Here is a 13,596-nt window from a genome sequence, read left to right on the forward strand (position 1 = left end):
GTGCGCCTCAATTTGTTTTGATGGAGGTCATTGATTTCAATTTTTTAACTTCTTTTACATCTTTTTCTCTCATTTTGTTTCGTCAGTAGAAAATTTGTCGTCGTTTTATCACGTACTCGTTTGACGTGAAATTTCATTTCAAAAGTTTATGTTTTAAATTTGACAATTTTGATGTTTAATTACTCAGATAGAAAAAATAAATTTTTCAATTTTTTATACTGATTATTTAATTCTTTTTAATTCTTTTGTAATTTATCGTGATTTGTTTTTTTAATAAACAATATCCTAAAGAAGTCGGCAAACCCTAGCCAATATGAGTTTTTATTTACAGATAAAACGCAGTGTTGGTTATGAACATTTAAAAAAAGATCTTCAAAAATGGAATTCTGTGATTGCACAACAAAGAACTGCAGAAAATGTTTCCTTTCCATTGAATCATCCGCCGATGAAATCAGAACCAACAGGTGATTTTGTAAACAAATTTCGAATTCAATCAGACTTAGAAAAGGAATTATCATTAATAGAACCAAGTTCAGTAAATGTACAAAAAGAAAATGTTTTGCAATTGTCGTTGGAAGAAATTTTGCAACGTAGATCAGAAACTGCTAAATTTAGAGCTGAACAGGTATTGTGTATTATTATTTTTGTTTTATATTTCAAAGAATGCTTTCCACAGTGGGCTTTGACTAACTTTAACCCAAAAGTACTGGACAATCTCGGCTCTCTTCAGATACTAATTCCACATTATTTTCTGAGTAATTTGAACCTAAGATGAAAAAAATCGGTAGAGGGATTTTCGAATATAGTCAATTTTTGTGTATTTTTAACTTTTTATAGTACTTTTTTTTATTTTGAAACAGTTGAATACTAATCAATTTGATTTCTTATCATGCATAAATTCTTTCTGAAGTTGCCGATTATTCAATTTAGAAGTGTCAAAATTAAAATTCAATGTTTGTTAATAATCTTGTATAAGAGTGATTCTCCACGAAGCGTACAATTCCATGTCCCTTGTGTTTTTTAAGAAATAAATTGTACATATTGTAATAAATCCAACGTGAGAAATTAACTTTAGTGTTCACAAACTTTTGTTTAAACACACTAAAGTTACTTTTTCACTATAACCACTTTAATATATTAAATTAAATATTATTTTTAAAATGCAAATTAAAGAGCCAACCTGTAATGGGGAATCCCGTCCCCAGTGTCATTTACGTGACAAAAATAAATATTTTTAGCAACATACAATAATAAAAATAATTATTGGTATCAGTTTTTAATTGTCGATATTAGTTCTTGTCCCCAGTTTTGTGCGTCATGAGGAAGCTTTTTAATGAAACTGAATTATTTCATAAAAATCAAAACAAAACTTACTTATACTTTTGCGGAAGCAATAATTAATTCCCCCAAGTAGATTTATTATGGTAAAAACAAATTTCATAATTAATTTTTTGCTTTTACACCTTTAAAGCTACAATTTTACATGGAGAATCACAGAATCTTTATGGGAAAGCCTTCATAAATTTTATAATAAATTCACTAATTATCAATATTTTCTGTTAAATAAAGTGTAGTTGTATTAATTATTTAGCCAGTATAAATGCCGTGAAGACGAAACAGATTGAAGATCGCTTGTATATTGTTTAAAAATCAGTATTAATTGTGCGTCATGTCATGGGGAAGCTCTATTAATTAAAACGTGTGTGTTATTTAGTAGGATTTACATTATATGTTAATTTTTGTTAAATTGTAAAAATATATTTTGAATAAAAGCAATAACTAAATTATACGCTACGTGGAGAATTACCCATAAATTCATTACTGCTCGCTCAAAAATATCAAAAGCTAGAAGTCATGAAGAAAATCCGTACTGTGTTTGCCTTTTTTGTTTTGGAAAATCGTCAACAATATTTCTAATTAAAGGTGCAATAAATGATTTAGTCATGAAAAATCATTTGTTGCGCCTTTAATTGAAATCATTATAGACTTTTTTCCGAAGCAAAAAAGGCAAACACAGTAACTTTTTGCTTCATGACTTCTAGCTTTTGACATTTTTGAGCGAGCAGTAATAAAATTAAACAATGTTATTAACAAACAATGAGTATTATTTCTGACACTTTTAAATTTAATACTTGACAACTTCATAAAGAATTGATTCATGATTAGAAATCGAATTGATTAATATTCAACTGTTTCAAAGTACTATAAAAAGTTAAAAATACACAAAAATCGACTTTATTCGTAAATCCCTCTACCGACTTTTTTCATCTTAGGTTCAAATTACTCAGAAAGTAATGTGGAATTAGTATCTATATTTTTATCGCACAGGCACAAATATGGTGCTTTTAGATACCTGTGGACAGGGTATAAAGCCATTTATTTGTTCTAATGTTTAAAAATGGCGTCTGTTTTCACTAAGGTAAAAATGAACGCACGGTCCTTGTGATTTTTATCTAAGGAAAAAATGGACGTTATTTTCATAATATGGTCAGAACAAATTAATAGCTTTTCACCTGATCTCTAGATATTTGAAATTACTACGTTTGGGTCTTTAAAATAAAAACTATCAAAAATGAATTATTTTTTTAACCCTAAGATAAGAAAAAAGTTTAACTCTCTTATTTTCAGTCGTACAAAATATCAAAGGCCAATCGACGGAAGAAAATTAAAAGTAAGAAGTATCACCGTATTGAAAGGAAAAAGAAATTAAAAGATCAATTAAAAGAATTGGAACAGTTAAAAAAAACTGATTCATCTGCTGCTCTAGAAAAACTAAAATATTTGGAAAAAGTTAGGTCAGAAGAGCGAATGACATTAAGACATAAGAATACCGGTCATTGGGCAAAAAACAAATTGATACGAGCAAAATATGACAAAGAGGTAAGTCTGATTAATTTTTAACTACTACACGGAGAGAAAAAACTTGCCTTTATTCGGCGCTCCTGCTTTTAAAAGCATGAATTCTTACTACCAGAGTATGTTTGACATACCTTTTTATTATGAAATGATTTCATGCTGAAAAGGACCTCCGTATTGATAGAACTACAATTACAAAATATTTAAAATTTCCTATTGGTCCTTTAAATGCGTAATTTGCAGTTCATTTGTCAATATCATTTTTTACTTAATCTGTATAAAAAAGTTTCAATAGATTAATTTGGCAAATAATTATGTAGGGCCAGTATGCCAATAACTGCGCTTATTAATTTAATTATTATAAGATTTAATATCGCGCAAGACAATAATTGACACATTTTCATTCAATGCATTTGCTTCATTTACTTTTCGCCAACGCTTTTATGCCTGCATGGGATGGGCTCTTTACAATAATTGACGCTGCCAAACTATTTTTTTGTTTTACAGTTTTACATCCTTCACCTACGATAGCAACCATGTAGTTATATCAATTCATTTTCTTTAAAATAAATGTATTTTCTATTCAAATGGGACAGTTATGTTATTCTTAACTGGAATTACGAAATAATTGGTATATTTATCCTATAGGTAAATTTCTCTGAAATTAATGATCAAGCTTGCATTACATAAATGTCTACATATGGTGTTTAAATTATAAAGATAAATTAATTAATGTTAATTAATTAATGTTCCGCTCTCATTGCACAATGTACTATTGGATTTTTTCCTTCGTGCAATCTTGCTGAATCTAAAAAAACACATTTTCGAGGTGTAATGTCACTTAAATTTACCTGTAGGAAATTCAGCTAGTCCAAGTATAATAAATAATATACCGTTGGAAAGGTCGTAGAATAAAAGCCAATAAAAATTGACAGACTTATGGTTGATCAAAGTTCAAATTTCATGCAAATTTTGATGATTTTTAGAAACTTGTCTGGCTTCTGTTAATTTTTTCTAATCCAAACAATAAAAAAAGTTCATGTTTTAAATTTTTTATCGATAGTCTATTTAATTACAAAAATTTTAAGCCCAAGTAAAGCACAATCGGATGAAAAATAAAAATTCTATACCAGATTTAGTGAACAAAACAATTTTTTCATTTTTAGTAACCTCTCAAGTTCATTTCTTTGATAATTTAAATGTTTTTGATTATCATGTGACAACGATCCACAAGTTTATTTTAGTTTGTAAAAGAATGTTTTGTGCAATAAATCAATACCAATTTCGTAATTATAGAAATAAAAAGGAATAGATGTTTGCAGTGAGATCTGCAGCAAAAATGCAAACTGTAAAATAAAGTTAAGCTAAGGTTTTAAAAATCTCTAATCTGGGGTTTTTAGAGTGGCTGATTACGAATCTACGGTCAGTTTCTGAAATTCAAAATGGCGAATCCAATATGACGGACAAAATTTTATAAATATGAGATAAATTCACTAAAATGACTACACGGGGGTTTTTAAGGTTGCTGCAAATCTCACTGCAAACGTCTTTTCTTTTTTATTTCTATAATTATGAAATTGGTATTGATTTATTGCACAAAACATTCTTTTACAAAGTAGAATAAATTTGTGGATCGTTGTCACATGATAATCAAAACTATTTAAATTATCAAAGAAATTAACTTTTAATACAAAACAAATTTAGATCGAAATTACTTGAGAGGTTACTAAAAATGAAAAAATTATTTTATTTACTAATTCTGGTGCATCTCGTTGGAAAACAGCTTCTTTCCGCTCTCGTTGCACAATGGACTATATTATATTAGGACTAGATGATTTTCCTACAGGTGAATTTAATTTACGTCACATCTCGAAAATGTGTTTTTTTTAGATTCAGCAAAATTGCACGAAAGAAAAAAATCCAAAATATGTTTTTCTTATTCAAAAAACACCTATTAATCGAAAAAATATGTTTCGTTCGATTGGTAATTTCACTGTAAACCGGTGTAAGAAATTGAATATATATAATATTTAATTTTTATATTACTTATATGTTTAAATATTTTTACACACACTAATTATTAGCAGTAAAAAAATAAGTTTATCCAAAAAATAAACTTTTTACCTCTTGAAAATTGAATTAAATTATATTAATAAATTAAATTAATTACCTATTAATTAAAATTATATTGAATAATTATTTGAAGAAATATTTTATTGATCAAACTGTTAAATTAAAATTTTATTGTACGCAACTTGAATTAGCACAATTTTCTGAATTAATATTTTACTACACTATTGTTTGAATAAACATTTTATCTACGGGGGGCGTCGTGTTGTTCAATACATTACAAAAAATTATTTTCTTGGATGTTTAAAAATATTGGGTTTTATTGGGTTTATTAGCATGTTTTTTATAAAATAATATAACATTCGAAGAATATTTTATGAAATTTTCCTTGGAAAATATTAACAATTAACTGGTTAACTGGTGGAGCATTTTCCAGTTTTCGTGACAATTCTGGTAGAAGCCAATTATCAACAAAATTACATAAAAACTGCTTCTAGAAGGATTTTTGTGCCCCTGATACCATTTCCAAGCTTATAGTCTCCATTTTGAAACATCCTAAAAGGGTGAAAAAAACACAAAAAAAACAAAAAAATGGAGTGTAAAATCCTTCCGTAACCTCCTCGCCGGTACACTCTGGGGTCGTGAATCTTTCACTAGCTAACTACGAAGGTGAAAAATTTTTGTGTGGCTGTATTGTCGTAATATTGAGGTTAAGATTCAGAATTTCACAAAAATAACACCTAAATAATATATATATATATATATATATGAGAGATTCTTTTTCAATCGCCCCAGCCCAAAAAGTCAATGTTCTGGGATTGGCTTCATACTTTGGTAAATTGTTGTCCTATATGATAGTAATAAATCCCTAAAATATAAACTCATTAAAAAAATATTTGTAGAAAGTAGAGGGGGTTGAAGTTTGGACGTTAAGGGTAACATTGTCATTTTCAAATCCGTATAACTATGACAAAAGTTAATGGATTTAAATTTATCCATAATGAATTTTAATGCATTTTTCACGTACTTTTCAAAAATGTATACAAAATTTAAAAAAAAAATTTTTGACCCCCTTTATTTCAAAATCAACCCTTATTTTTCGATTTTCACCCCTTCGGGTATTTTTTTTTTTTTTTTTTATTTTCATTGGATAGCTGAGGTTTTTTCCCATGAGCTATGTAAATATGAAAATGGGACAACAATAATTTTGTGAGAAACAGAATATTAATGTAGGCGGTGCCGATAACGGGTATACCTGAAGATCATCTTCGAGGATTTAGGTAGGTACCGCCTACTTCAATATTCTGTTTCTCACAAAATTATTGTTGTCCCATTTTCATATTTACATAGCTCATGGGAAAAAACCTCAGCTTTCCAATGAAAATAAAAAAAATAAAAAAAAAATTCCCGAAGGGGTGAAAATCGAAAAATAAGGGTTGATTTTGAAAAAAAGGGGTGAAAATTTTTTTTTTTAAATTTTGTATACATTTTTGAAAAGTACATGAAAAATGCATTAAAATTCATTATAGATAAATTAAAATCCATTAACTTTTGTTATAGTTATACGGATTTGAAAATGACAATGTTACCCTTAACTGCACCCTTATCGGCACCGCCTACATTAATATTCTGTTTCTAACAAAATTATTGTTGTCCCATTTTCATATTTACATAGCTCATGGGAAAAAACCTCAGCTTTCCAATGAAAATAAAAAAGAAAAAAAAATACCAGAAGGGGTGAAAATCGAAAAATAAGAGTTAATTTTGAAAAAAAGGGGTCAAAAATTTTTTTTTTTAAATTTTGTATACATTTTTGAAAAGTACGTGAAAAATGCATTAAAATTCATTATAGATAAATTAAAATCCATTAACGTTTGTCATAGTTATACGGATTTAAAAATGACAATGTTACCCTTAACGTCCAAACTTCAACCCCCTCTACTTTCTACAAATATTTTTTTAATGAGTTTATATTTTAGGGATTTATTACTATCATATAGGACAACAATTTACCAAAGTATGAAGCCAATCCCAGAACATTGACTTTTTGGGCTGGGGCGATTGAAAAAGAATCTCTCATAAGGGAAATTTTACGCTGAACACAAATCCGGTGCTCAAAGTGCTCCATCACGTCAAGTTTTTGAGGAAAATAGGGTTGAAACCCCTAAAAACAGCGTTTTTGTCGCTTTTTGAAAAATCATGGGGAAAAATCCTGACGTTATAAAAACTTCCCTATTATCATAAATTAAAGCTTAATTCGCTCCCTTTTAAATGAGCTCTCAGGCAACTCATATGCTGTAACCCTTAGAGCAGGGGGTAACTTTTTGTGCAGGAGTGCATCAACGTCAAAATAATAAGTATTGGGCTTTTAGAGGATAAAAATAGTATATTAAGCAACAAGGGTCCAAAGGCAGCTATTGTTTACGTTGGCGTTTGCAGCCCGAGACGTGAATAAGTGCTAGGAAACGTCAACGTAAACAATTGGCTTCTTTTGGACTCATGATTCTTACCATACTTTTTATTCATTTGTTCTACCGTTTGAAAATGGCGTCCATTTTTACCCTAGGGCAAAAATAACACATGGGCCTTTACACCCGGACAACAGGTATTTAAAAGCGCCATGTTTGTGTCTGAAGGATAAAAAATGTTTTTCGTTTTGAAAAAAACAGTGTACTCTTACCCGTGGCTAAAAAAATTTTCTCGTTCCACAAATGTAGCTGAAGTATGAGACGTTGCAATTCGTCTCACAAAACGCTCGCAACGCCACGCAAGCTGTTTTGCATAGGCGTCGCAAGTGGTGAATAGCCCAAAAGATAATAGATATATAATTCAATAAATTACATTAAAAAATAAAGTTATTTAAACATTTTAACATAAAAAACATAAAAATATACCAACTCATATATAAAAAAGTAGTATATATATACCTATTAAAACTTTAATTTTTTTAATTAGTAAAGGTGTTATGTTTCAGATTATAATGAATATATACATTAAAATTTTCAGTAAATTTAACCTTAATATAAATAATCTGTTAATTTCAATTATTAAATTTTAGGAAGTTAATATTAAAAATTAACATTAAATTATAACATACAAGACAAAAAAAAGAGTTATAGAAAATAAAGTAAAACTGATAATAGATAGAGACTAGAAATAATTTTTCATTAAACAATCAAATATTAATAAAACAATTAATAACAAATAAAATACACTAATAAAAATCATTATTTTTTCTATTTGTTTTTAAACTAATTATAAACAATTTTAAAAAATAAATGTTAAATCAAATTTCTAGGAAATTAATTAGTTATTGAAGAAACCATTCTGGTTTATTATAATTTAAACCATAAAAGTTTGAAAAAGTTGTAGGATATTAATTAATTATTCGAAAAATCATGATGGTGCAACCAATTGTGAATTAAAATTCAATTTTTATGTATAGTTCATAACAATTAAAATGCTGTGATCAACAATTTTATTTTTCCTACGTGTTTCTATATTAAATAGGAATTAGATGGAAAAATAAATTTTTTGATCAAAGCAACCTAATTGTTATTAATAATGCATAAAGGTTGAATTTTCATTCAAAAATAGTAATGCCACCATGGTTTTTCGAATAATTATTTAATATTCTAGAACTTTTATGCAACTTTTATTGCTGGAAATTGTTTACAATTAGTTTAAAAACGAATAGAAAAAATAATAATTTTTATCAGTGTATCTTAATTGTTATTAATTGTTTTATTGATGTTGGATTGTTTAATGAAAAATTATTTCTAGTTTCTATGTACAGTCGAACCTGTATAAAAGAGAGTTCAAGGGACTGGCAATTTTCTTTCTCTTATAGAGGTTTCTCCCTTATTCAGTTTTTCATTTACAGAGGCCTGAGATCGATTTTTCTCACTTATAGAGATTTATGAATTAATGTTTTTTTTTAAATAATATAATATGCAATATTTGACTAAGAATGGTTTATTATTTTATTATTATTATTACTCCACATATACTATTTATTTACGTTTAAGAAAATCGGTAAGTTTTGTTTGTTTTCCTGTTTTAATATTTTCAATTTCCTTCTGAAGCGCATAAATTTTGTTAAAAAGAGAAATATCTATATTTGACGAACTTTGAAGAAATCTATGTACTGTATCTAATTCCTTTAAAGTCTCTTGCTTGTTCGGAAAAGTTTGTTCAACTGTAGTCAAGTTATCGTCATCGTTTTCCTCGTCATTGTCATTATTGTCACATTGAACACAATTATTAACAATATCGTCATCTGTCAATTCTCCTGCAACAATTACATTCTCATCAACCTTTACAAAGTCTTCAAAAGTTGGAGTTTGAATATCAGTCTCGGTAGTTATCAATGTGCTCCACTTATCGACACTAGGGACAGCAACATCGTCTTCAGTTTCGTTTCCCTCAACAGTCCAAAATCCAGCTTTTTTGAAGCAATTCTTGATGGTAACTTGTTTATAGAATGCCAAGCTTTGCTAACGAATTTTATAGCAAGAAGCACGTTTATAGCAGGATTAACATTTTTATCCAAACAGGTTAAAATATGATTGACGACTTCTTTGCGATAATAACGCTTAAAAGCATAAATTATATCCTGATTATAGATAATTCTTATTTTTTACTTTAGAACAAGTAACCGAGAAGTAAACAAATACTAATGGATTGAAGGCCGATTATATTCAAATAAAATTTTGAAATATGCGCCGACAAGACTCTCGCTTATAGAGGTCCGCGAGATAAACGACTCTCTCTTACAAAAATCTCTTTTACAGAGGTTTTTACATGTAAAAATGGCGGGACCATCAATCGACTCTCCCTTATAGAGGTTTCTCTCTTAACCAGTTTCGACTGTATTATCAGTTTTAATTTATTTTCTAAAATGTTTTTTTGTCTTTACTGTTACGATTTATTGTTAATTTGTAATATTAACTTATTAATATATAATAATTAAAATTAACAAATTATTTGTATTAAGTTAACTTTTCGAAAATTTTAATTTAAATATATATATATATAGGTACATTATAAGCTGAAACATAAGCCCTTTTCTAATTAAAAAAATAAAAATTTAATTTATATTTTACTCTTTTCATATATAAGAGTTGGTATGTTTTTATGTTAAAATGTATGAATGACTTTATTTTTAATGTAATTTATTGAATTACATATTTTATTTATTTTAGAAATTTGTCCTACTTAAATAAAATTTTAAAAATTTGTCATACAATTAGGTAGATGATTCTTAAATAATTGAAATAAATTTTGATATTTTTATAGAATTATACTCATTATAGAATTAATAAAATGAATTTAATATCTAATAACATTAGTTGTTTAAGAGAGAAAAGATATATAGTATATATAATTCATGAACCAATTAAATTTTGTTAAAATAAAAAAAATAACTTTTTTGATATTTTTGTTAGATATTCAATTTAAACCATATTCTGTTTTTTAAAGTTATGTCTCTTTCGCGCCAATCAATCATAGATGTCTCTTTAATCGACACATACACACACACATTACATTTTTGTACTTTGTAGTAAAAGCCACGCTTTCTGGAATATTATAATAAATCATTCTCAATAGTATTTGGTATTCTCTCGACTATTTTTCCATCAGGTTATGGGCCCAGGTCCCGCGAAAACAATACTTTAATTCGAGTTATGTAAAAACAATTCCGGGAGTGTCGTTTCTATCTGAAAATAAGTTAATTCGAAAAGTGTTAAAGTGTAACCTCAAATCGGTTAAAAATGGCGGCAGGTGGAAACATGAACCCCATCAGAATCGAAATGTTATCGCGTAATAATTACGACACATGGAGGATACAAGCTGAAGCTCTATTCATAAAAAATGACACATGGACCTACGTCTCAGGAGAAACACCACAACCCGAAATTCCAGAAGATGAAGCACGACGAGAAGCCGGTGAAGCCGCACACAAAGCATGGCTGAAAGCCGACCAAAAGGCCAAAGCAGACCTTATACTCTGTATCAGTCCTCCAGAACTAAAACAAATAAAAGGATGCGTCACATCCCATCAAATTTGGACCAAGCTTGAAACAATCTACGCGTCAAAAGGGCCTGCCAGAAAAGCCACTCTTCTCAAACGACTTATACAACATAAAATGGCGGAAGGAGACGACGCTAAGCAGCACCTCGGCGAATTTTTCGATGTAGTTGACAAGCTTCAATCTATGGAAATTGAGATAAACGGAGATTTTCTATCCATTATATTATTATACAGCCTTCCAAGCAGCTTCGAAAATTTCCGCTGCGCAATTGAATCCCGCGATAAGCTGCCAGATCCCGACAGTCTCAAAATTAAAATCATGGAGGAATATAACGCCAGACAACGAAAGGAAGATAAAGACGATTCGGCCATGTTCGTAAATCCGAAGCGAAATTCGTACAAGACGAAAGACGAAACGCGAAACATCGGAACTCGAAACCTCGGTCCGCGAACCACCGGGAATCTAAACGAAGGAACGCGTAATTCGAATAAAAACCCAAAGTTTAATGGAAAGTGCAATTTCTGTGGTCGAAAAGGACACAAAATAAGTGAGTGCACACATAAACAAAAATATGAAAACCAATCCGCGAGTGTAGCAGAAACATCGCTCTGTTTCTTTACCCCGAATATAACCCAAAATACCAGTGATCTGTGGTGCATCGACAGCGGATGCAGTTCTCATTTAAGTCACGACAAAAGTGTTTTTACCGACATCGTTAAAACGGAATCACACGTAAAACTCGCGAGTAGTGCTACGACACCGGTAATCGCGAAAGGAAACGCAAAATTCGACGTAAGTAATTCGAAAAGCTCGGTAAATCTAAAAAATACTTTATACGCGCCAGACTTGAGAACAAATTTGATCTCTGTGTCAAAAATCGTCGACAATGACTACGAAGTCAACTTCAAGAAAAATTGTTGCACTATTTCGGACGCGAAGGGGGTAATCAAACTGACAGCAAACCGATTTGGAGATTTATTTTACTTATGTAAAGAACCGACCGAAATAAATATCGCGAGTGTCGCGATAAATACGAAAAGTAACGCCGAAATATGGCACGATCGTCTCGGCCATTTAAACAAAAAGGACATGATCGACATGCTCAAAAACAAACATGCGACCGGTTTCGAATTTGACGTTTCGACCGACTTGAGCAAATGTGAAACATGTTTATCCGGAAAATTCACAAGTACACCGTTTCCAAAAAGAAAAAATTCATCGAAAGTACCTTTGGAATTGATTCATACCGATTTGTGCGGGCCGATGAGAAATGAATCTCTCGGAGGGAAATTTTATTTCGTAACGTTCATCGATGATTATAGTAAGTGGTGTCAAGTGTATTTTATCCGGAAGAAAAACGAAGCTATCGACAAATTTGTAGAGTTTAAAAATATGGCGGAAAACCAAACAGGACACAAAATCAAAGCCGTTCAATCGGACAACGGTCGCGAGTACATTAATCAAAGTTTAAGTGTCATGTTAAAAAAGTTCGGAATCCACCATCGCGTTACCGTACCGCATACACCGCAACAAAACGGCGTTGCTGAACGCAAGAATAGAACGCTCGTTGAGGCCGCTCGTTGCATGTTATTACAGTCGGGAAAATCTCTCAGTTTTTGGGCAGAAGCAATTGCCACCGCTAACTACATACGAAATCGTTGCATCACAAAAGGGATCGAAGATGGAACGCCATATCAACGTTGGACAGGAAAAAAGCCCGATATCTCAAACCTGCGAACATTCGGTGAAAAAGTGTTTATCTTGGACAAAATTCCCACTAAAGGAAAGTTCGATCCAAGAGGGATAAAGGGGACCTTCGTCGGCTATGCGGATCAATCGAAGGCATACCGTATTTGGATACCGGAGCAGAGAAAAATCGTTTTGTCAAGAGATGTAAAATTCCTCGATTCTTTTGAACCAGAATACGATAATTCTTCACTTTTGAAGGGGGCAGATCTCATAGAACAGTCAAAAGTCGATATCAAGTCAACTGACAGTCCAAAAATCGTCGAAATTGAACCCATCAATAGAAGTTTAATACCCATAGTCGATGAGCAACGCCCACCCAATCTTGAAGAACGAGTAAACCCGGACAATTCAATAAACGATGAATCACCATTTCTCGGATTTCAACGAGAACCGGAACATTTATCGGACACCGAATCACCATTTCTCGGATTTCAACGAGAACCGGAACATTTATCGGACACTGAATCACCATTTCTCGGATTCGACAATCGAATTGATCTCGAAGACCTAACGAACAATTCATCACCTTCCCGTGGATCAGAAAATACAGTGGAAATTGAAACTCTTAGCAGTAGTTCAAGCAATAGTAATGACGAATTCTTTGACGTCAACTTTGCCCTAAATGTATCAGAAGTGTCCCTGAAGGATGCGATCACCGGAACCGATCGTGGAGAGTGGATGACAGCTATTCATGAAGAAACCAAAGTCTTAATAGCTAATAACACGTGGGAAATCGTCGATCGGCCATCCAATCAAAAAATCATCGGTTGCAGAACAGTGCTGCGAAATAAATATAATCCGGATGGAACCATTAGCAGGAGAAAAGCCAGGGTGGTAGCCCAAGGGTTCTCCCAGAGACCCGGAATTGATTTCTTTGACACTTTCG

General features: G+C 30.8%; 1 protein-coding gene across 1 annotated transcript in view; it reads left to right on the forward strand.

Moving 5' to 3' along the window:
- The window catches only part of LOC127286665 (U3 small nucleolar RNA-associated protein 14 homolog A), a 45,052-nt gene that overhangs the window by 11,829 nt on the left and 19,627 nt on the right, over positions 1-13,596 (forward strand). The window contains exons 3-4 of the mRNA XM_051313174.1: positions 332-625; positions 2,629-2,880. Of these exons, the coding sequence (XP_051169131.1) occupies positions 332-625; positions 2,629-2,880 (546 nt within the window). The remainder of the gene's footprint in view (positions 1-331; positions 626-2,628; positions 2,881-13,596) is intronic.

The sequence above is a fragment of the Leptopilina boulardi genome, unplaced genomic scaffold, assembly GCF_019393585.1.
Source record: "Leptopilina boulardi isolate dan_hultmark-lab unplaced genomic scaffold, ZJU_Lbou_2.1 LbouV2_122, whole genome shotgun sequence".
Classification (NCBI taxonomy): domain Eukaryota; kingdom Metazoa; phylum Arthropoda; class Insecta; order Hymenoptera; family Figitidae; genus Leptopilina; species Leptopilina boulardi.